At 44.1% G+C, this 25,778-nt stretch overlaps 1 protein-coding gene across 6 annotated transcripts in view; it reads right to left on the bottom strand.

The window, feature by feature from the left end:
* Positions 1-25,778, bottom strand: part of LOC106584620 (transcription factor SOX-6) — a 185,791-nt gene that overhangs the window by 22,656 nt on the left and 137,357 nt on the right. For 5 of the 6 annotated variants that reach the window (XM_045706436.1, XM_045706434.1, XM_014170103.2 and 2 more), the window contains 4 exons: positions 14,483-14,656; positions 12,409-12,583; positions 11,191-11,375; positions 2,761-2,866 (listed from right to left, as the gene is read on the bottom strand). In XM_045706436.1, coding sequence (XP_045562392.1) covers positions 2,761-2,866; positions 11,191-11,375; positions 12,409-12,583; positions 14,483-14,656 — 640 coding nt within the window. The remainder of the gene's footprint in view (positions 1-2,760; positions 2,867-11,190; positions 11,376-12,408; positions 12,584-14,482; positions 14,657-25,778) is intronic. The other variant, XM_014170106.2, reaches the window with a different exon arrangement.

Raw genomic sequence — 25,778 nt, 5'->3', positions numbered from 1 at the left:
AATTCTTAGAGTCAGGGATTTTGTAGGCACATAGTCAGGTGTTTGATTAAACAATTATACCAAACAGGTGCTAATGATCATCAATTCAATATGTAGGTTAAAACACAATCATTAACTGAAACAGAAACAGCTGTCTAGGAGGAATAAAACTGGGCGAGGAATAGCCAAACTCAGCTAACATGGTGAGGTTGCTGAAGACAGTTAACTGTCAAAAGTCATACACCATGGCAAGACTGAGCACAGCAACAAGACACAAGGTAGTTATACTGCATCAGCAAGGTCTCTCCTAGGCAGAAATATCAAGGCAGACAGGTGTTTCCAGATTTTCTGTCCAAGCTCTTTTGAAGAAGCACAAAGAAACGGGCAACGTTGAGGACCGTAGACGCAGTGGTCGGCCAAGGAAACTTACTGCAGCAGATGAAAGACACATCATGCTTACTTCCCTTCACAATCGGAAGATGTCCAGCAGTGCCATCAGCTCAGAATTGTCAGAAAACAGTGGGACCCTGGTACACCCATCTACTGTCTGGAGAAGTCTGGTCAGAAGCCTTCATGGGACCCTGGTACACCCATCTACTGTCTGGTCAGAAGACTTGCGACCAAAAGGCCATACCTCCGACGTGGAAACAAGGCCAAGCGACTCAACTATGCATGAAAACACAGGAACTGGGGCCGGATTCACAAAACCTTAGGAAGAAATTTCTTCCTAATTGCCATTTTTTCCCTATAGACTATAGACTTAAGAAGAAATTTAAGCAAAGTTACTATTCCTCAATAAAGTTATTGGAAATGTTCTTAAGGTTTTTCCTAAGTTTCTTCCTAAGAAAATGTTAAGAAGAAATGGGAATCTTGAAAATAATGCATTAGGATTTCTTCTTGGTAATGTACTTTAATTTTACCTTTTATTTAACTAGGCAGGTCAGTTAAGAACAAATTCTTATTTTCAATGACGGCCTAGAAACAGTGGGTTAACTACCTTGTTCAGGGGCAGAATGACAGATTTGTACCTCGTCAGCTCAGTGATTTGAATTTGCAACCTTTCGATTACTAGTCCAATGCTCTAACCACTAGGCTACCCTGCCGTCCCTTAACTTTAGGACAGCTAAACCCTTGTCTTGAGATGAATGGATACTTTTATAACCATGTACGTTTTCTTGCGCCACAGACACAGTTGGCTACCGGATATTTAAATACAGCAAGAATACAAATGAAACACGCATAATCTAGCTAGCTAGTAATTAACAATATATTTCATTATTCTAGCACTATCTCGTCAATTTGCAAAGAAGAACTTGGCTAACTTAGCTAACGTTAACGTCATTAGCTATTTTGGCTATAATGTCTTTACACATTAACTAGCTAACATAGCTAACTAACTTACCGGTCGCACAGTCCCTCTACCACCACCTCTATGGTGGACGACACCTTCTCCTCCAGCTGGTCCACATGAATGGTCTCTCAACTCCCTTCTTCTTAGCAGCCGACTTGATGTCGGACCACTTGTTTTTAGGGCGTCACTGTCCCTTGCCATACCCCCGACAGCAGAGACAGACTAGGCCACTCTTGCCCATCCTCTCCTTTTGGTCTCTGCAGTGACCCCGCAGTTATCAAGTCTCCCCAACAGCAACCTTTTCCTGGCTGCTATTTCCTCCACCATCACCTCAATGTCTTATATGGTTATAATGTATGAAAAATAACGAAACGACCAAATCCGATCATCCCTGTCACATAGGCTTATTTATTGGTTTCAAGCACGTCACTAATGTCAATACAGAAATAAGATATTTACGAAGTTCTTAAGAAAGATATTTACGAAGTTCCTAAGAACATTTTGAGGAATTGCATTTTTGAACTATGTTATGAACTTTTTTTGTGAATCCGGCCCCTGGGGTGCATTTCTGCAAATGGAGTTGGGGATTTGGTCAGAATGAAGGGTCTCCTCAATGCTGAGAAGTACAGGCAGATACTTATCCATCATGCAATACCATCAGGGAGGCATCTGATTGTCCCCAAATATATTCTGCAGCATGACAACAACCCCAAACATACAGTGAACGTCATTAAGAACTATTTTCAGCGTAAAGAAGAACAAGGAGTCCTGGAAGTGATGGTACGGCCCCCACAGAGCCCTGATCTCAACATCATCGAGTCTGTCTGGGGTTACATGAAGAGAGAGAAGCACCTGAGGCTGCCTAAATCCACAGAAGAACTGTGGTTAGTTTTCTAAGATGTTTGGGCAAACCTACGTACTGAGTTCCTTCAAAAACTGTGTGCAAGTGTAGCTAGAAGAATTGATGCTGTTTTGAAGGCAAAGGGTGGTCACACCAAATATTGATTTGATGTAGATTTTTCTTCTGTTCACTCACTTTGCATTTTGTTAGTTGATAAATATAAACTATTAACATGACTATTTTTGAAAGCATTCTTACTTTACAGCATTTTTTCCCACCTGCCTAAAACTTTTGCACAGTACTGTATATCTTTTTTTTCTATTATTATGATTATTCAGGGGATGCTGCAACACCCTCAGCACCCCTACTTCCCGCAGCTATGCTAATGTATTATAAATATTCATTTGACCTCTCTCTTCTCTTTTCCTCTGTTCTACTATTATGCACCAAGCTATATAGATACGGGTTGTAAGCATACACACATAAACATCAACAGAATGCACTTACATAAAAGTATTGAGAACTGAAAGAGATAGTTGCGGAAGAAGAACATCAGAAATGTAGAAAGAAAGAAAGAGACGAAACCCACCATGAAGATCCTCAGGTCTGGTAAGGTCAATGACCCTGTGGCCCATCTTTCCATCCTCTCCCAGGTTGCCCAGGTGCTGACTCAAACTCTCAAAGTGCATCCGCTCCTAAAATACAAAGAGGTCAAAGGTCAATCAGGGTTGAGTGCGGTTCGAGTCTGCCTAATAGTGATAGATAGATAGATAGATAGATAGATAGATAGATAGATAGATAGATAGATAGATAGATAGATAGATAGATAGATAGATAGATAGATAGATAGATAGATAGATAGATAGATAGATAGATAGATAGATAGATAGATAGATAGATAGATAGATAGATAGATAGATAGATAGATAGATAGATAGATAGATAGATAGATAGATAGATAGATAGATAGATAGATAGATAGATAGATAGATAGATAGATAGATAGGAGGGAAAAGAGAGAGAGCGGCCCCCTAAAAAGTTTGTTTAGCCACAAAAAGAGACAATACGCCAGATCTACCCAGAGCTACCATGTAAGCTGACTCAGTGCTCCCCACCCATCCTGCCTACTGTCTCTGATTATTCTGCGCTGCCTGCCCGCCATCCCGCCCTCTCCCTCAAATGAGTCCAGCATGCCGTCTGTAGCCCTCCAGCTAAAATTACCCTGCCACGCTCCCGAACTGTGGTGGAAAACAAGGGCCTCCACAATCACCACACATCCACTCATTCCTCCACCTCTCCTCCTCCTCTCCCCGTTTTCTGGTGACAAAGGCATTTTGTTTGACGGAGGGAATGGTTGCTGGATGAAGTCATGCCGTGGTAGACGCTGGCAGCACCGATGGAACTTGGGGCCTTTTGTTTTTTTATATATATATATATGTGTAGGGAGCCAGGGAGGGCCAATGTCAGCACGACGTTAAGGGCTGTAATCAGGCCACCACAGAACATGTGCCTGGGCAGCGCTGCACACACCACAGAATCTGCTCACAGAGAACTAAGAGAGAGGACTAAAACTGGAAGACCTACTGAGAACTAACACTGGACCAATAGAGGACTTACAGAGATGACTAACACTGGACCAATAGAGGACTTACAGAGATGACTAACACTGGACTAACAGAGGACTTACATAGATGACTAACACTGGACCAACAGAGGACATACAGAGATGACTAACACTGGACCAACAGAGGATTTACAGAGATGACTAACACTGGACCAACAGAGGACTTACAGAGAGGACTGATTTAGGACTTAATCTGTAACAGGACTCAGTATGACAGCAGGCCTAGAGTCAGTCCAATGTGGTCGCTTGTAAATGACAACAATGACTAATCAACATTAGCTACATAGTTCAAAGCTATAAAAGACCATCTTAAAATATACTATTATTACTTTACAGGACTGGGGCTTGTCCAACATTCAACTCAATCTATATTTCGGAACTTAAAGAGACACACAGAGCTCCTCTATTGCCTGGGCTCTCCTGAACTCGTTGGCTGGGCACACATTTTAACGGGTTGCTATGGCAGCGCTATAAACACTGCACCGGCCGAGCAGTTTTATCAGCGTCATGTTCAGCTCATTACTGCGTCGACGTGTACAGGCAAACCCTGCTCCAACCGACCCACAACATTTACTGCCTCTTCCAGGAGCAATGAAGTCCCTCACTCCTCCTCCTCCTCTCCCCCTTCCTTCTTTCACTGTGCCTGTCATCTCTTAATACAGATGCCTTGTCCTGTTGTCCATGGAAAGTGAAGGAGCTCACATTCTGTTTCATCCAGTTGTAGCAGCAATAATACATATTCATATCTATAAGGCCTTGAATTTGGATGCAACGGTACTTGTATATAACTTTGCTCAAAAACTATAAGGTGCATACTAGCAATGAGAACGCACTCCAGAACAGCCAGTGAATACCACAACACATTTCCTGTTGGGACTGACAACAGAGACTGCTGTGTGGTGACTGGCCTGGCTTGACTCAAGTCACCCACATTTCTAATGTTCTCCTCAACGGTCCCTCCTTTCCTTGCAGTGTGGCACACAAAAGAGCTGGTGTAACGTAGTTGAGTAGTTCCGACAGCTGATGTCAACTACCGACAGAGTTAAGTAGGCTTAGTGACAGGGACGTTCTAGTAAAGTACCAGTGCTCTGCTGAGTAGGACACACTGAATGCTCTACGCAATACCAGCTCACTCAAAACTGGAATAAACTTACTCCATACACACACACAGTCACACACACACCAGTATACATGTAGACACACACACAAACACACACTAATATACATGTAGACACACACAAACACACACACAAGCACACAGGCACACAGGACAAACACCCACGCACTCACACTCTGTGGCTATTTTAGTGTGCTTGCTTGGCAGCTGCGGGCCTTGTTGGAAGCAGAGTAAGCGTAACGCGATACTCAACAATGCCACTTGCTGGCTGGAGCTAGCGTCTGTGCGCAAGGCGAGCTATAATGACATTAACATGGCCAAGGCCAGCCCAGTGCCAGGACACGGCAGCAGAAAGAGGACTCCTGGATCACCGGCAGTAGTACAACTTATAGCAAAGGGAATCTTGCTAAAATTGAATGATGACTAAGGTTAAGACCCGCACACACACACACACACACACACACACACACACACACACACACACACACACACACACACACACACACACACACATATGCATGCATACAGACACACCACACCCACACACAGACCATCAGCATAGCTCCATATGAAGTTACACCCCACACCTCTTCACCCCATGGTGTATCCTTAGAACACAGTCATCTGTGTGATACCCCCTGTATCAGAGATCAGATTAGGATCAGGTGTTTCAGTAGTTTCATACTGCCTAATCTAATGCATTTCTAAAGAATGTCCCAAAAATAGCATCAATATTACCTAGAAAAAATGATTTTCATGAAAGCATGACGCTCAGACTCAAATATAATGAATGCAAAGTACAAAGTGTAGCCCATTGGATTGGATTAGTTACATGAGTTATCTGCAGAATGGAGGTGGTGAGTCATGTCAGCTTTCTCTATGAATTGACTAGGACAGAGACAATCCTATGAGTGGCAAAAAACATAACTTAAAGCTAAGAAAAGTGTGTTTGAGGAACCGTTGTTAGGTAACGAATAACACTGAACAACAAACAGTGGCCTGTGGTGTTTTAGAACCGGAAACAATAACTTTGAGAGTTTCCAAATGAGCTTTTTATTAGGAGGAAAGGAGCCATAAAGTAAATTGCTGCATTGCTCGGTTTGTCCTTATAAAGTCGGAAAATATAGTTTTGGTACATGTGAGAACCTATTGTTCACAATATACCAGGCTTTGTTTGATCATTTAAAATCATTGACACATTTAGACCTTTTGATTAGGATCATGTCAACCCATCTACAAAGAAACACATTCAAAACACTGATAAATAGCAGAATATTTTTCTCCACTTATGCTAAACAACTTCCAATCAAAAACAGAAAGTAATGTTTAATATGTACAGGAAACGTGGCCTCTAGTTTAAGCTGTGGCCTCTAGTTGGAGCTGTGGCCTCTAGTTAGAGCTGTGGCCTCTAGTTGGAGCTGTGGCCTCTAGTTAGAGCTGTGGCCTCTAGTTAGAGCTGTGGCCTCTAGTTGGAGCTGTGGCCTCTAGTTAGAGCTGTGGCCTCTAGTTAGAGCTGTGGCCTCTAGTTAGAGCTGTGGCCTCTAGTTAGAGCTGTGGCCTCTAGTTAGAGCTGTGGCCTCTAGTTGAAGCTGTGGCCTCTAGTTGGAGCTGTGGGCTCTAGTTGAAGCTGTGGCCTCTAGTTAGAGCTGTGGCCTCTAGTTGGAGCTGTGGCCTCTAGTTAGAGCTGTGGCCTCTAGTTAGAGCTGTGGCCTCTAGTTGGAGCTGTGGCCTCTAGTTGGAGCTGTGGCCTCTAGTTGGAGCTGTGGCCTCTAGTTGGAGCTGTGGCCTCTAGTTGAAGCTGTGGCCTCTAGTTGAAGCTGTGTCCTCTAGTTGGAGCTGTGGGCTCTAGTTGAAGCTGTGGCCTCTAGTTGAAGCTGTGGCAGAGGGGATTCAAAGTATTCATCACTAAAATATTAATGATTCCTCTGACTTCGTCCTTCCTCCCTTTCAAAATGTATTTTCCCTTGAGTCTATCCATGATTGACTGATCTGATTTATATTTTGAAGATATTTTTTAACATGGGGGACCCTGTGGGTATAGGAGTTCCTGCTACAAAGTGGCCCATCTCCTCCCTTCAACCCGGGGGGCAAGGAGGTCTGAAGGCCCTCTGCCCAGACTGTGGTTCTAATTGGGTATAGACCCCCAAGACACACACACACACACACACACACACACACACACACACACACACACACACACACACCAAAACCATCACTGTCATAGACCCAGCTGCTGTCTGTTCAAAGCAGTCGACTTCTGGGTGGCCGTGGATATGAAAGAAGAGAGGATCTCAAGAGCACTGGCCAGGGTTCCAGAGAAAAAAGCAGACAACACTATTTCCCTTCAACAGTACATGTATGAATTGAGAAAGTGACAGAATTGAGCTTGCCCCGTGTCAATCTGAGAATGAGAATATAGTTAGAGCAAGTGTACATTGTTCAGGCATCTGTCTGCATTTTCTTACCTTGTCTGTTGAGGCTAATAGTGCTCATTGAAAATATGTAGCTTGTGTGTGTGTGTGTGTGCGCTCATTGGTGTTTATTTGTTCATTTGGATCCCCAGTAGCTTTTGCCGAAGCAGCAGCTACTCTTCCTGGGGTCCACAAAGTACATGACATGTATCAAAGCACTGATAGACAAGGACAGTCACACAAAACACTAATACACTGATAGACAAGGACAGTCACACAAAACAGTGATACACTGATAGACAAGGACAGTCACACAAAACACTGATAGACAAGGACAGTCACACAAAACACTAATATACTGATAGACAAGGACAGTCACACAAAACACTAATACACTGATAGACAAGGACAGTCACACAAAACACTAATACACTGATAGACAAGGACAGTCACACAAAACACTGATACGCTGATAGACAAGGACAGTCACACAAAACACTAATACACTGATAGACAAGGACAGTCACACAAAACACTAATACACTGATAGACAAGGACAGTCACACAAAACACTAATACACTGATAGACAAGGACAGTCACACAAAACACTAATACACTGATAGACAAGGACAGTCACACAAAACACTGATACGCTGATAGACAAGGACAGTCACACAAAACACTAATACACTGATAGACAAGGACAGTCACACAAAACACTAATACACTGATAGACAAGGACAGTCACACAAAACACTAATACACTGATAGACAAGGACAGTCACACAAAACACTAATACACTGATAGACAAGGACAGTCACACAAAACACTGATAGACAAGAACAGTCAAACAAATGTAAAACACAACGATATAGAAACAATACAACAATTACACAAAACATACAACTACAAAAGTATGTGTGTGTTAGAGTGTGTGTACGTGTGTGTATGTGTGTCTGTACGTGTCTGTACGTGTCTGTACGTGTGTGTCTCTGTGTGTGTGTACGTGTGTGCGTGTCTGTGTCTGTGAGTGTGTGTCTGTGAGTGTGAAGTGTGTGTGTGTTAGAGTCTGTCTGTCTGTCTGTCTGTCTGTCTGTCTGTCTGTCTGTCTGTCTGTCTGTCTGTCTGTCTGTCTGTCTGTCTGTCTGTCTGTCTGTCTGTCTGTGTCTGTCTGCATGTCTTTCTACATCTGCGCGTGTGTGTGCGTGTGTCTGTGTGTGTCTGTCAGTGTGTATCTGTCAGTGTGTGTCTGTCCGTGTCGGTGTATGTGTCTGTCGGTGTATGTGTCTATGTCTGTGTCGTTCTGTGTCTGTGTCTGTCAGTGTGTGTGTCTGTGTCTGTCAGTGTGTGTGTGTGTGTGTCTGTCAGTGTGTGTGTGTGTGTCTGTCTGTCTGTCTGTCTGTCTGTCTGTCTGTCTGTCTGTCTGTCTGTCTGTCTGTCTGTCTGTCTGTCTGTCTGTCTGTCTGTCTGTCTGTCTGTCTGTCTGTCTGTCTGTCTGTCTGTGTGTGTGTCTCTGTCTGGCTGTCTGTGTCTGTCTGCATGTCTTTCTGCATCTGCGTGTGTGTGTGCGTGTGTCTGTGCGTGTGTGTCTGTCTGTGTGTGTGTCTGTGTGTGTCTGTCAGTGTGTATCTGTCTGTGTGTGTCTGTCCGTGTCGGTGTATGTGTCTGTCGGTGTATGTGTCTGTGTCGTTCTGTGTCTGTGTCTGTCAGTGTGTGTGTGTGTGTGTGTGTGTGTGTGTGTGTGTGTCTGTCAGTGTGTGTTTCTGCGTGTGTGTGTCTGTGTGTGTGTCTGTCTGTCTGTCAGTCTGTCTGTCTGTCTGTCTGTCTGTCTGTCTGTCTGTCTGTCTGTCTGTCTGTCTCTGCATCTCTCTGTGTGTGCCTGTCTGCCCGTCTGCCCGTCTGCCCGTCTGTCTGTCTGTCTGTCATGCGTGTGTGTCTGCGTGTGTGTCTGCCTGTCTGCCTGTCTGCCTGTCTGTGTGTCTGTGTGTGTGTGTGTGTCTGTCTGTGTGTGTGTGTGTCTGTCTTTGTCTGTGTCTGTGTGTGTGTGTGTTGTGTGTGTGTGTGTGTGTGTCTGTCTGTCTGTCTGTCTGTCTGTCTGTCTGTCTGTCGGTCTGTCTGTCTGTCTGTCTGGCTGGCTGGCTGGCTGGCTGGCTGGCTGGCTGGCTGACTGGCTGGCTGGCTGTGTGGCTGGCTGTGTGGCTGTTTGTCTGGCTGTGTGGCTGTCTATGTGTGGCTGTCTGTGTGTGGCTGTCTGTGTGGCTGTCTCTGTTTGTGTGTCTGACTGTCTCTGTTTGTGTGTGTATGTGTCTGTGTGTTTGTTTGTGTCTCTGTCTGTGTGTGTGTGTGTGTGTGTGTGTGTGTCTCTGTCTGTGTGTGTATGTGTTTGTGTGTGTGTGTGCCTTTGTCTGTCTGTGTGTGTCTGTCTGTGTGTCCTCACAGTTCTCGAGTTCTTGTCTAATCCGTTGTTTCAAGGTTATTTTGCTGTTTATTTGAGTAATAGTAGATGGAAGGGAGTTCCATGTGATCATGGTTCTGTATAATACTGTGCATTGGCGTGAATTCATTTTGGACTTGGGGACTGTGAAGAGACCCCTGGTGACATGTCTCGTGGGGTATGTATGGGTGTCTGAAGAGACCCCTGGTAACATGCCTTGTGGGGTATGTATGGGTGTCTGAAGAGACCCCTGGTGACATGTCTTGTGGGGTATGTATGGGTGTCTGAAGAGACCCCTGGTGACATGTCTTGTGGGGTATGTATGGGTGTCTGAAGAGACCCATGGTGACATGTCTTGTGGGGTATGTATGGGTGTCTGAAGAGAACCCAGGTGACATGTCTTGTGGGGTATGTATGGGTGTCTGAAGAAAACCCAGGTGACATGTCTTGTGGGGTATGTATGGGTGTCTGAAGAGACCCCTGGTGACATGTCTTGTGGGGTATGTATGGGTGTCTGAAGAGACCCATGGTGACATGTCTTGTGGGGTATGTATGGGTGTCTGAGCTAAATGTTATTTGATTATTCAGACAATCTGGAATTTCCAGATTATATTATAGTTATATTTCTCATAAAAACTAGAGAAGAAGTTCATCTCTCGTCAACCCTCAACCAGGAAAGACATGGCATGCATGTCTTTCTTACATGCAGGTAGCCTGGTAGTTAGAGCGTTGGACCAGTAACTGAAAGGTTCCTAGATTGAATCCCTGAGCTGACAAGGTAAAAATCTGTCGTTCTGCCCCTGAACAAGGCCGTTAACCCACTGTTCCTCGGCCATCATTGTAAATAAGAATTTGTTCTTAACCAACTTGCCTAGTTAAATAAAATGTTGATGGTAGTGCTGTATGTGTAGTTAAGGGCAAGGTGTGCTGCTGTGTTTTGAGCCAGCTGCAGCATTGCTAGGTCTTTCCTGGCTGCACTTGACCATATTACCGGACAGTAATCAAGAAGGGATATGATTAGAGCCTGAACAACTAGTACAGGTGATGTTTGTGTCAAAAACGCAGAACATCTTTTTATAACAGACATACTGTATTTCTCCCCATCTTCACAACAACTTTGGCAATTTTTTATTTATTTAACTAGGCAAGTCAGTTAATTAAGAACACATTCTTATTTACAATGAGGGCCTGATAATTGATGGTCCAATGTTAATACCTTGGAGTTTAGCTTCCTCAACTTTCTCAATGGTCTTTATGGACAACTCCAGTTGAAGTTTAGGTCATAGAATTTTTATTAAACTAAATACAATGATTTTAGTAAACACACATGTGCATGCGTATACATGTGTGTATGCATCTACGTGTTTGAGTGTGAGTTTGTGCATGCGTTCATGTGTGTGGGTGCATCTTTATGTGCGTTGTGACTATCACCTTGCTGCCATTGCTGAGGCTCATGCCGCTCAGGGCTGTGAGCTTGGCCTCCAGGCTCTGCTGCTGCTGATGATGAAGCTGTTCTCTCTGGATCTGCTCCCTCATCTTCCTCGCCTCCTGGATGGCCTTCATCACCGCGTCCTGGTCCCCAAACAATGCCGTGGAGTTCAGGCTGGATAGGATGTCTGTGGGTAGAAAGCAGCGGCCGTCAGTGTCTGACTGTTGATGGGCACAGTAGCAGACCAATCAGCATTGTTGCTGTACGTGACCTTACAGGAAAAGATCTTGACAAACGACTGATTCCAAATGGACCACTAGCTCCTCCTCTCTAGACATGTGTAGAGCTGAGAGGATTGGTTCCTCCTCTCTAGACATACGTAGAGCTGAGAGGATTGGTTCCTCCTCTCTAGACATACGTAGAGCTGAGAGGATTGGTTCCTCCTCTCTAGACATACGTAGAGCTGAGAGGATTGGTTCTTCCTCTCTAGACATACGTAGAGCTGAGAGGATTGGACAGGTATAAGCAACATAGAAAAAAAGGTGGAGTTGTTACCATATTGCTTTTAGATCTCCAGCTCATTGAGATCTACACAGGTGCCTAGGGGTAGGGGTGACGCCTTTATTTGTGGTTAGACAATGAAAGACTCATCTGTAAATTACATTTTTCCAACGGCAGTTTCTCTACAAGCACCCAATGTTCTCCTCCGGGAGTGCAAACTTTCCGCTACCTTCCTTGTCTAATTATCAGATGAAGAGGAAGTACTGTATGCTTGGGTGGCCGTAAAAAAAAAGGCGTAATATAGCACACAGGAAGGAACACAAGTGAAGTGGTACGTCCTCAAAGACACTCTAGAGGAGCTAACAAAATAGTTTTGGTGTAATGCAAGGCTTTACATTGGGCTTAATCACAGATAGCAGAGGTAGAGCACTAAGGTTTATGGTCCAGGGCAGACAATGATGTGAGGAAGTCTCTTTAAACCAAATAACGTGTGCTGGGTTTCACTGGTTCCGCTGCCTGGGTTTTCATTGGTACTAAATACAGGGCTTTGGGCACTCGTAAAAACATTTTTTTTTAAACTAGGTCTCCTTTGGGGTTGACTTGAACTGGCGGTGGATGCTAGGAATGTTTGTGTGCAATGTGAAGGTGTTTGTGTGCATTTTGTTTATTTGTACCTGTGAGTGTGTGCACAGGCATGTGTGTGTGTTCACTGCACCCACCCAGTGAGCCTCTGCCCATGTTGGAGAGGGGGCTGGGGATGCGCCCCTTCCCCATGGTGATGGGGCTGGTCTTGTTGCTGGGGAACAGGGTGTGTGACGGCGAGGACGGGGAGCGGTGGGGCTCGCCAGTCTTAGATCGGGCTGAGAGGTTCAGGGGCTGCGTCGACCCTTCCTCCTGTGGAAGACGAGGAGAAAGAGTGGGTACAGGGGTAAGAAAAGGCTGAAAACACACCATGGACCTGTTACATGGGCAAACAATTATTTTGACGTTGTTATGATGGCATTATGACAGACTCCTTCAAGTGAAGACCTGGTGAAAATGTAGTTGTCAGTTGAAGTGTGTATACACTGAGTGTACTAAACATTAGGAACACCTTCCTAATATTGAGTTGCACCCCCTTTTGCCCTAAGAACAGCCTCAATTCATTGGGTTATGGACTCTACAAGGTGTCGAATGTGTTCTGCAGGGATTCTGGCCCATGTTGACCCCAATGCTTCCCACAGCTGTGTCAAGTTGCCTGGAAGTCCTTTGGGTGGTGGACCATTCTTGATACACACAGGAAATTGTTGAGCATGAAAAACCCAGCAGCTTCGCAGTTCTTGACACAAACCGGTGTACTACCATACCCTGTTCAAAGGCACTTAAATCTTGTGTCTTGCCCATTCACCCTGTTTATGGCACAGGGCTTAAAAATCAGGGCTTAAATCAGGGCTTAAAAATCCTTTAACCCATCTACTCTTCCTTCATCTACACTAAGGTAGATTAAGAAGTTAAATTAAGTTAAATTAAGTTACATTTATTTAACCTACCTGGTTAAATAAAGGTGAAATAAAAAATAAATTAAAAAAGAAGTGACATCAATAAGGGATCACAGCTTTCAGACCTGGATTCACCTGGTCAGTCTATGTCATGGAAAGACCAGGTGTTCTTAATATTTTGTACACTCAGTGTAGCTGTCATGATCTAAGCTCAGCTGAGTAGGATAATTTCTCTATCCAACTGACTGAAGAGTCTGTCGCCCTGATTCAACCTGACTCGTCTATTCAACTGAGCCTCTGAATTATGTTGAAGCATGTCTGTCTGGGAGTCGAGATTGACAGAATAAAAACATTTGAGGCAGACAGAAAAGTTGTGTTTGTTTATACTCAGTGTAGACCAGTGTGAATGATGTGTTTGAGAGTGCAATATTGCTTTAATACTTTGGTCGTGTTTCCCAGGGCACCGTGTTGAGACCGCACATTGTTCAGAAGCTGGGAAAAAATCAGGCTTTGACCCTCAGATTGCTGCCTAAAAAAGGTACTCAATTGTCCCACTTTCAAGTTGTGGCCATTTATAAATACATTTGATCAACAAAAACTTTTGGCATCCCGTCTCCTCCTCTCTTTCCTAATCAAAGGTTCATGACCACATCGCCTCACATTGAGTTTGTGAGGAATCCCTGACTGGGTTGTGAAAGGGAACGCTAACAAACATGGATTTAATTTGGAACCAGTCTTGAGGAGAGGAGAAATAACGTGATTTGGTAGGCTGGGAGGACATTGGGATGCCAGTGTGGAGGGTAGCGAGAGTGGAAAGGGGTTAGGAAATGTGGAAGTTTCAGGGTGGAAGTTTGAAGTTTCAAGGGAAGAGTACTTCTGTAGAGCTGTGGTGAGTTCTGACTCCAGTCTATTGTGATGCTGGTTGCAGCGGTGGTGAGTTCTGACTTCAGTCTATTGTGATGCTGGTTGCAGCTTTGGTGAGTTCTGACTCCAGTCTATTGTGATGCTGGTTGCAGCGACCCCACATAGACACATGGCTCCCATTATTGCCTCGTCGAGTCAAGATGAGGCGTATGCTCTCGAGCTCACTCCAGTAAAGAGGTCTGGGCCCATGCCAAACAGCAGCCAGCGCCAATGTGTGTGTGTGTGTGTGTGTGTGTGTGTGTGTGTGTGTGTGTGTGTGTGTGTGTGTGCGTGTGTACTGTGTGTATTCATTCCCTTTCACTTGAATCATTGATTCAGTCAGTGAGTTATATACTGTATAACCAAGGTCCAAACAAAAACACACAAAGTCAAGCATAAAGAGAAGGCTCACCTTAATGTGAGTGACAGGACTCAACACTCTCTTCTCACTCTTCAAGCCGGAGGGCGATAGGGGGTCTGAGGAGTTGGGAGGCTGTGGCAGTGAGGCCATTTTGGCTCCAGGTGAGATCTGCATGCTGGCCAGCTGGGCGGCGTACAGCTGCTGCAATGAGAGGAAATAGGGAAACTGACAAGCTATTAACATCAGCAGCCAGCCGCTAGAACTGGCTTGCTTCCTGCCTCCCTCGCTGTGTGTCACACATCTACACGCACTTTAGAGAAAAAACACAGAGGCCCTGTCTAAAGCTGGTTGTGACTTGAAGCTAAAATTAAAAAGACACCCACAACTATGAGCATTGTTGGAGGCATGTGTTTGTTTGTCAAGGTTCAGATCCAGAGAAAACATATTTAACTCAAACCATCGCCAATCTATCTACAATGCCGATTCATTCAACAGATGGTGGTGTTCAGAGCGGCTTGCTCATCGATTGATATCAATGCTTGGATCCAGTTTGAGGTTTTGAGTGTTCCTCAAAACTTCAAGTCAGAGAAATGCTTCAAGTTAAATGTCAGAGTAAAGTTTCAGAGAAAGATTTTTATTTTTAACTCTTTCAAAGAATTAATGGAGAATAAACCTCCATTTCAGAGAAATCCTACAAAGCTTCAGCCAGTCCAAGACACTTAGTAAATATTAAACAACCGAATCTTGAAAAGAGAAATACAGTCTCTGTCTGAGGTGCAGCAGTCTAAATCAAAGCTCTGACCACTGCCTGAAACCACTGTCAACCTCCGTCTGAGGACTTGACAACATATCAAAGCCCCAATCCTGCAGGAAAACCACCCAGACATGGCTTGTGTTCAGTAAGACTTGGCCTGCCTCTCTCCCTCCTCCTCTCCTCTAATATCTCCATTTATACACTCTTCTTTTATCTTCTCCTCTCCTGTCTCCTCTCTCACCGTTCTCCACTCTTCTCTCCTCTCCCTTATCTCCTCCCTCTCCTCTCCTCCTACCTCCCGCTCTCACTCCCCTTGTCCTCTCCTCTCTTTCCCCCCTCTTCCCCTCTCCCTCTCTCCCCATTGTATCATTGCCCCAGTGTTGTGAGATCTGATTTCCTCTCAGTCTAAACCGCTAGGCCTCATGAGGACTCTGAGGTCCATGGAGGAGGGTGGCAGACACATGAGAAGCAGAGCAGAGGGGAGGACTGCCACGCCGTCTCATTCTGTGGTTCAGGCAGCGAGTTGGACAGCCCTCTCTCGAGCCAATATTAAACACAAACAGAAGGGGCCCTCGCCGCGATGAAACAAAGCCCTGGTGTCACGTCGCTTATTTTCCTTGGCGAGTATGAGGAGTGCCCGGGCCAACCTCTGGCGATATGAGATCCGCTCAAGAATGTGCTTTGAATGACTGGTAGGGCCTCGCGCGTCTATCATTCACGACCACAAGAGTAACTCGCTGTGGTGATGGCTGTTGTTCATACAACTGCGGAGAAGAGGAGAGCTGAGGTTGAGGTATACACCCTGAATGTCTCCGAGGCCCAAGCACACGTACAAACACACAAACTGTCTCTCTCTGCTGAGCAAGGATTATGTATGGGAATGAGTTAGACACTGGTAGACTGAGCTATGGGCCCCTATACCCAAGCACACTCACACAAACTTAAAACACACAAACAAACATTCACATTCATACCCCCACACAAACTAAAACAGAGCTAGCCCCCCCCCCCCCCTTTCAATATGGCTGCCAAAACAACATCAGACAAGGGCTTTGCACAGAGAGCTGACAAAAAGCGACCAGTCGAACGTAAATAGGGAGTCAAACGGTGCACCTTTCTAGTAACCTAGTAAAAGATTGCCACAGTCATTTTTAGCCACATTGAGCCTTGTAAATGTATAATTTCATTATTGTTTACTTGACATTGACCCTGTCCTTGCCAACTGGCATAATGCTGTTTAAAGTCAAACAAACAAAAGCATTAAAGTCAGGCCTCTTTCTCCCTTTTCCCCCAAAAACCTGAGGGATCGATGGCCGGCTAGAAGCCAATGTGCAACGTAAACAACGGCAATCGGACCTCTCGCTGTTCAGTAAACCCTGAGGGAAGACAATGCAGTGATTTTTTTAAATTACAAATTGACAAACAGTCTTTAAAAACAAAACTCGCTATTGGACGGGAGCTCTGGCTGTTAGTGCTAATTTGACTGAAACTAAATGATTAGTCTGTAATTTTCCTCCATCAGTGCTGGTTTTGATAGCCATGTTAGCACAATAATATGTTAAGAGAAAGGTATGATGTGCTTTATAGGGGGCTGAGTAGGAGTGCTGATCTAAGATCATTATGGGCTTTAAGATCATAATGAATAAGTTAACATGGATTCTATACCAGCTCCTAGTGGGACTGGTACAATCCCCTTGGCTAGCTTCTTTTAGCCTCGGCTTTCTATTGATCTCAGTATAAGGAAAACACATGGGGGTTGGAATTTTTCAGCAGGTTAGCAGGGAGAGAAAGGAGAAAAAGGGACTGACTGCCTGACTAAGAAAAGGCTTAACAACTCTGGTGTGTGTGTGTGTATTCTTATGTATGTGTGTTTGCGTGTGTCATGCGTGCTCACACAAGTACGTGTGCGTGTGTAAAAGTACATATGTGTAAACGTCACAGTAAGCGTGTCTATATATATATATATATATAAACTCAGCAAAAAAAAGAAACGTCCTGTCAATATCAACAGCGTTTATTTTCAGCAAACTTAACGTGTAAATATTTGTATGAACATAACAAGATTCAACAACTGAGACAAACTGAATAAGTTCCGTAGACATGTGACTAACAGAAATTGAATAATGTGTACCTGAACAAAGGGGGGGGTCAAAATCAAAAGTTACAGTCAGTATCTGGTGTGGCCACCAGCTGCATTAAGTACTGCAGTTCCTCTCCTCCTCATCGACTGCACCAGATTTGCCAGTTCTTGCTGTGAGTAGTTACCCCACTCTTCCACCAAGGCACCTGCAAGTTCCTGGACATTTCTGGGGGGAATGGTCCTAGCCCTCACCCTCCGATCCAACAGGTCCCAGACGTGCTCAATGGGATTGAGATCCGAACTCTTCGCTGGCATGGCAGAACACTGACATTCCTGTCTTGCAGGAAATCACACACAGAACGAGCAGTATGGCTGGTGGCATTGTCATGCTGGAGGGTCATGTCTGGATGAGCCTGCAGGAAGGGTACCACATGAGGGAGGAGGATGTCTTCCCTGTAACGCACAGCGTTGAGATTGCCTACAATGACAACAAGTGCAGTCCGATGATGCTGTGACACATCGCCAAAAACCATGATGGACCCTCCACCTCCAAATCGATCCCGCTCCAGATTACAGGCCTCGGTGTAACGCTCGTTCCTTCGACGACAAATGCAAATCCGACTATCCCCCCTGGTGAGACAATACCGCGACTCGTCAGTGAAGAGCACTTTTTGCCAGTCCTGTCTGGTCCAGCAACGGTGGGTTTGTGCCCATAGGCGATGTTGTTGCCGGTGATGTCTGGTGAGTGACCTGCCTTACAACAGGCCTACAAGCCCTCAGTCCAGCCTCTCTCAGCCTATTGCGTACAGTCTGAGCACTGACGGAGGGATTGTGTGTTCCTGGTCTAACTCAGGCAGTTGTTGTTGCCATCCTGTAACTGTCCCGCAGGTGTGATGTTCGGATGTACCGATCCTGTGCAGGTGTTGTTACACGTGGTCTGCCACTGCGAGGACGATCAGCTGTCCGTCATGTCTCCCTGTAGCGCTGTCTTAGGCATCTCACAGTACGAACATTGCAATTTATTGCCCTGGCCACATCTGCAGTCCACATGCCTCCTTGCAGCATACTTAAGGTATGTTCACGCAGATGAGCAGGGACCATGGGCATCTTTCTTTTGGTGTTTTTCAGAGTCAGTAGAAAGGCCTTTTTAGTGTCCTAAGTTTTCATAACTGTGACCTTAATTGCCTACTGTCTGTAAGCAGTTAGTGTCTTATTAACGACCATTCCACAGGTGCATGTTCATTAATTGCTTATGGTTCATTGAACAAGCATGGGAAACAGTGTTTAAACACTTTACAATGAAGATCTGTAAAGCTATTTGGATTTTTACAAATTATCTTTGAAAAACAGGGTCCTGAAAAAGGGACATTTCTTTTTTTGCTGAGTTTATATATACAGTCATGGCCAAAAGTTTTGAGAATTACACAAATATTAATTTTCACAAAGTTTGCTGCTTCAGTGTCTTTAGATATTTTTGTCAGATGTTACTATGGAATACTGAAGTATAATTACAAGCATTTCAAGAGTGTCAAAGGCTTTTATTGAAAATTACATGAAGTTGATGCAAAGAGTCAATATTTGCAGTGTTGACGCTTCTTTTTCAAGACCTCTGCAATCCGCCCTGGCATGCTGTCAATTAACTTCTGGGCCACATCCTGACTGATGGCAGCCCATTCTTGCATAATTAATGATTGGAGTTTGTCAGAATTTGTGGGTTTTTGTTTGTCCACCTGCCTCTTGAGGATTGACCACAAGTTCTCAATGGGATTAAGGTCTGGGGAGTTTCCTGGCCATGGACTGTAAATATCAATGTTTCGTTCCCCGAGCCACTTAGTTATCACTTTTGCCTTATGGCAAGGTGCTCCATCATGCTGGAAAAGGCATTGTTCATCACCAAACTGTTCCTGGATGGTTGGGAGAAGTTGCTCTCGGAGGATGTGTTGGTACCATTCTTTATTCATGGCTGTGTTCTTAGGCAAAATTGTGAGTGAGCCAACTCTATTGGCTGAGAAGCAACCCCACACATGATTGGTCTCAGGATGCTTTACTGTCGGCATGACACAGGACTGATGCTAGCGCTCACCTTGTCTTCTCCGGACAAGATTTTTTCCGGATGCCCCAAACAATCGGAAGGGGGATTCATCAGAGAAGATGTCTTTACCCCAGTCCTCAGCAGTCCAATCCCTGTACCTTTTGCAGAATATCAGTCTGTCCCCAATGTTTTTCCTGGAGAGAAGGGGTTTCTTTGCTACCCTTCTCGACACCAGGCCATCCTCCAAAAGTCTTCACCTCACTGTGTGTGCAGATGCACTCACACCTGCTTGCTGCCATTCCTGAGCAAGCTCTGTACTGGTGGTGCCCCGATCCCACAGCCGAATCAACTTTAGGAGACGGTCCTGGCGCTTGCTGGACTTTCTTGGGTGCCCTGAAGCCTTCTTCACAACAATTTAACCGCTCTCCTTGAAGTTCTTGATGATCCGATAAATGCTTGATTTAGGTGCAATCTTACTGGCAGCAATATCCTTGCCTGTGAAGACCTTTTTGTGCAAAGCAATGATGACGGCACGTGTTTCCTTGCAGGTAACCATGGTTGACAGAGGACGAACAATGATTCCAAGCACCACCCTCCTTTTGAAGCTTCCAATCTGTTATTCGAACTCAATCAGCATGACAGAGTGTTCTCCAGCCTTGTCCTCGTCAACACTCACTCCTGTGTTAACGAGAGAATCACTGACATGATGTCAGCTGGTCCTTTTGTGGCAAGGCTGAAATGCAGTGGAAATGTTTTTGGGGATTCAGTTCATTTGCATGGCAAAGAGGGACTTTGCAATTAATTGCAATTCATCTGATCACTCTTCATAACATTCTGGAGTATATGCAAATTGCCACCATACAAACTGAGGCAGCAGACTTTGTGAAAATTAATATTTGTGTCATTCTCAAAACTTTTGGCCACGACTGTACATATACAGTTGAAGTCAAAAGTTTACATACACCTTAGTCAAATACATTTAAACTCAGTTTTTCACAATTCCTGACATTTAATCCTCGTAAAACTTCCCTGTCTTAGGTCAGTTAGGATCACCACTTTATTTTAAGAATGTGACCTTTCAGAATAATAGTATAGAGAATTATTTATTTCAGCTTTTATTTCTTTCATCACATTCCCATTGGGTCAGACGTTTACATACACTCAACTAGTATTTAGTAGCATTGGCTTTAAATTATTTAACTTGGGTCAAACGTTTTGGGTAGCCTTCCACAAGCTTCCCAAAATAAGTTGGGTGAATTTTCACCCATTCCTCCTGACAGAGCTGGTGTAACTGAGTCAGGTTTGTAGGCCTCCTTGCTCGCACACGCTTTTTCAGTTCTGCCCACAAATTTTCTGAGATTGAGGTCAGGGCTTTGTGATGGCCACTCCGATGCCTTGACTTTGTTGTGCTTAAGACCCATTTGCGACCAAGCTTTAACTACCTGACTGATGTCTTGAGATGTTGCTTCAATGTATCCACATAATTTTCCGTTCTCATGATGGCATCTATTTTGTGAAGTGCACCAGTCCCTCCAGCAGCAAAGCACCCCCACAACATGATGCTGCCACCCCCGTGCTTCACGGTTGGGATGGTGTTCTTTGGCTTGCAAGCCTCCCCCTTTTTCCTCCCCCTTTTCCAAACATGTTCATTACGGCCAAACAGTTCTATTTTTGTTTCATCAGACTAGAGGACATTTCTCCAAAAAGTACGATCTTTGTCCCCATGTGCAGTTGCAAACCGTAGTCTGGCATTTTTATGTCGGTTTTGGAGCAGTGGCTTCTTCCTTGCTGAGTGGCCTTTCAGGTTATGTCGATATAGGACTCGTTTTACTGTGGATATAGATACTTTTGTACCTGTTTCCTCCAGCATCTTCACAAGGTCCTTTGCTGTTGTTCTGGGATTGATTTGCACTTTTCGCACCAAAGTACATTCATCTCTAGGAGACAGAACGCGTCTCCTTCCTGAGCGGTATGACGGCTGCATGGTCCCATGGTGTTTATACTTGTGTACTATTGTTTGGAAATTGCTCCCAAGGATGAACCAGACTTGTGGAGGTCTACAGTTTTTTTCTGAAGTCTTGGCTGATTTCTTTTGATTTTCCCATGATGTCAAGCAAAGAGGCACTGCGTTTGAAGGTAGGCCTTGAAACACATCCACAGGTACACGTCCAATTGACTCAAATGATACCATTTAGCCTATCAGAAGCTTCTAAAGCCATGACATCAATTTCTGGAATTTTCCAGTCAACTTAGTGTATGTAAACTTCTGACCCACTGGAATTGTGATACAATGAATTTCAGTGAAATAATGTGTCTGTTAACAATTGTTGGAAAAATTACTTGTGTCATGCACAAAGCAGATGTATTAACCAACTTGCCAAAACTATAGTTTGTTAACAAAAAATGTGTGGAGTGGTTGAAAAACGAGTTAATGACTCCAACCTAAGTGTATGTTAACTTCCGACTTCAACTGTATATAGCATAAGAATGCCCTCTAATAGATTCACAGCTGAGTCTCATTGAGAACACGTCCATCACTAGTCTTCAAGTTGTGCCTATGCTCTAATCTCTTCAAAGGGTCAGATCTATGCTCCTTAACGTCTGCCCCAAAACATTTTGATTTGATTCCCCTACTAATCTCGGAAGTCACACAAATGTCCTGCAATGAATGAAATCACACAGGGCAAAACAAATCTGCAAATCCCTATATTTAGCAAAGTAGGGGAAAACCCTTGATTCTCCGCATATCAGTGTTGCGTCAATTCCTCACCTTTAGAGCTATGAAACAGAAATAGCTAATTGAGCCGGAGAGGAAAAGAGTGAGCGACGTCTTGTGATGACAACAAGAATGTCTGCTAAGTAACTGTACACAAAGGGAGTAATTCTTCAATTGAACTGAACTGCAGATGCCAGGCCATAAGGACTGGAAACAATTGCCTGATGAAGTTCCTACAGTGGTAAGTCCCAAATGGCATTCTATTCTCTTTATAGTGCACTAGTTTTGATGTGAGCCGGTGCCATTGAGACACAGCCCCTGGCTCCTAAAATATTCTGCCGCTTGTTGTGCTGGTCATGAATGATCCAATACAATTAGTCAATATATTGTATTCTAGTTTCCCTCCTATGACTATACTGTAAGTGCAACATATTGTTGAGGTAAAATAAATTGAGGGTGTAGAATGCAAGAGATTTGGAGATCAAGCTATCCTGTCTTCCATCTTTAGAGTGTTATAAATAGATGCATAATTTTATAGGATTGTAATGGATTTGGTATTCCCCCCCTCTCACCCGCCTAACCAGATACATTCTCCTCTCCCCATTACCATCCCTCTCCTCTCCATTACCATCACTATCTCTCCTCTCCATTATTATTTCTCTATCTAGCTCTCCTCTCCATTACTATCTCTCTCTCCTCTCATTACTATCCTCTCCATTACTCTCTCTCTCCTCTCCATTACTTTCTCCTCTCCCTTATTCTCTCTCTATCGCCATCACAATCTCTCTTCTCTCCATTACTATCGCTCTCCTCTCCATTACTATCTCTCAATTCTCTCCTCTCCATTACTATCTCTCAATTCTCTCCTCTCCATTACTATCTATCTATCTATCTATCTATCTATCTATCTATCTATCTATCTATCTATCTATCTATCTATCTATCTATCTATCTATCTATCTATCTATCTATCTATCTATCTATCTATCTATCTATCTATCTATCTATCTATCTATCTATCTATCTATCTATCTATCTATCTATCTATCTATCTATCTATCTATCTATCTATTCTCTCCTCTCCATTAGTATCTGTCAATCTCTCTCCTTTCCATTACTACCTCTCTCCTCTCCATTACTATCTCTCAATCGCACTACTCTCCATTACTCTCTCTCCGCTCCCTTTTAATCTATCGGCTCTCCATTAGTGTCTCTCTCTCTCTCTCTCTCTACTATCCATCACTATCTCGCCAACTCGCTCCTCTCCTCTCCATTATCTCTCGATCTCGCTCCTCTCCATTAATATTTCTCAATCTCTGTACTCTATTACTCTCTCTCCACTCCCTTCCTATCACTCTCCTATTACTATCTCTCTATCCTGTCCATTACTATCGCTCAATTGCTCTACTCTCCATTATTCTCTCCTCTCCATTTCTATCTCTCTAATCTCCATTAATATATCTCTCTTGAGCAGATCAACATGAAGAATAGCGTCGCCGCCTTGGTGCCGGATCTGCCTGCGCCTTCATCGCTGGGACTGCCTGTGTCTAAGCACAGCTGTGCTGACTCCAACTACGCTGACTCCAACAGCGGCTTTGTCGTCGAGCTCGGCTCCTTTCCCTCTCTCTGGCTCTGATTGGGCTCTGCCTGCTGTGGGAGGTCTGGACCTATCGTCGGGAGCTGCAGGCGTACACTATCCTGCTTCTCGTGGGCCCGTGAAATGTTCCACAATTTTTGTGAGGGTTAGGAATGGGCAAATTTGTCCATTCCCTTCTCCGGCCGTTGTATTGGGTAGTTCAATGGTGAGAAATGTCTCAGTCCCTGGAGCCAAAACGTTGTGCTTCCCAGGAGCACGATTACAGGACATCAATAAGCTGCTCCCAAACATTTTAAACCTACATCAGAAAATGGAGTCTATCATAGTTCATGTGGGATTCAATAACATTATGAAGGGCAGCTCAGAACAGCTGAAGATGGATTTTAAAGACCTGATTGGGTCTCTGCTTGACATCAACCAAACGCCCCATAATATCTGGCCCTGCGCCCTCCCTAAATCGTGACATTGATCGTTTCAGCAGTCTTTTAGCCCTCCATAACTGGCTATGTGACTATTGCAGCTCTGTGGGTGTAACATTTATTGACAATTTTGATACCTTCTGGAAACAACACTAATTTTATAAGGAGGATAGGATCCACCCAAATCATTTGGGTTCCTGGATCCTTTCACAGCATTATAAGGCTACGTTGAGACAATGACTTATCAATGACCCAAGCCCAGCTCAGTTAATCCCTACCATTGTGTCGCTGAGTTGTCATAATGCTATAGCAAATGTACATTATCCCACGGGCATTGGTAGACGCAATGTAAGTAACCTAATTTATGTCCCTCTAACTGCCTTGAATGCCTCTGCTGATCCTACAGCTATTATATGCAGTAATCATGTGCGTATGAACCAGAGTTATACTGTTAGCACTGAGGCGGTGTGCCCTAGTAGGAAGTCCAAGGTGTGTAGCTCACCCTGCACTAACATAAATAACATGAGTATGTCTACTTCTGCTAAGCTTCACAGTAAAGCAATAAAAATAATCAAGCATCCCAGAAAAGTGCTAAAGATAGCCCATGTTAACATATATCGTTTAAGAAAGAAGGTTCATGAAATCCATAATTTGCTAGTAACAGATAACATTCATATTCTGGCAAATCTCTGAAACTCACTTAGATAATGCCTTTGATGATACGGTGGTAGCAACACATGGTTATAACATCTACAGAAAAGACAGAAATACCAATGGTGGAGGTGTTGCTGTTTATATTCAGAACCACATTCCTGTAAAGCTTAGAGAGGATCTCATGTTAAATACTGTTGAAGTAATATGGCTACATCTACCTCACCTAAAGCCCATTCTGGTGGGAAGCTGCTATAGACCACCAAGTGCTAACAGTCAGTATCTGGATCACGTGTGAAATGCTTGATAATGTATGTGATATCAACAGAGGCATATTTTCTGGGGGATTTCAGTATTGACTGGCTTTCATCAAGCTGCCCACTCAAGAAAAAGTTTCAAACTGTAACCAGTGCCTGCAACCTGGTTCAGTCAACCTACCAGGGTAGTTACAAACAGCACAGCAATGAAATCATCAACATGTATTGATCACATCTTTACTAATGCTAGAGAAATGTGCTTTAAAGCAGTATCCAAATCCATTGGCTGTAGTGATCACAATATAGTAGCGATATCTAGGAAAATCAAAGTTCCAAAGGCTGGACATAATATTGTGTATTAGGCCCATGGCAAGGGAGAACTGGAGCACTACCAGATCCTGTCTGTCAGTCTCTAAAACAGTTTGATGTTGCTGGGACTGAAGCACTACCAGATCCTGTCTGTCAGTCTCTAAAACAGTTTGATGTTGTTGGGACTGAAGCACTACCAGATCCTGTCTGTCAGTCTCTAAAACAGTTTGATGTTGCTGGGACTGAAGCCTACCAGATCCTGTCTGTCAGTCTCTAAAACAGTTTGATGTTGCTGGGACTGAAGCACTACCAGATCCTGTCTGTCAGTCTAAAACAGTCTGCCATGTTGCTGGAAAAAATCCTGGAACCCCTGCATTTAGGATGAATCCCGTCTCTTTTAAAAAATGCTGGTTGCTCCCACAGCATTTCAAAGTTGTCACAAAAAGAGACATTTCTGTCGTTGCAAAGTTTCTTCAGGTATATTTTAGGGAAAGAGTCGGCTGAAACGTTCCAAACCCCTTCAGTAGCATGG

Source organism: Salmo salar, chromosome ssa23 (genome assembly GCF_905237065.1).
Source record: "Salmo salar chromosome ssa23, Ssal_v3.1, whole genome shotgun sequence".
Taxonomy (NCBI): Eukaryota; Metazoa; Chordata; class Actinopteri; order Salmoniformes; family Salmonidae; genus Salmo; species Salmo salar.
This window is presented reverse-complemented; position numbering and strand designations above follow the sequence as displayed.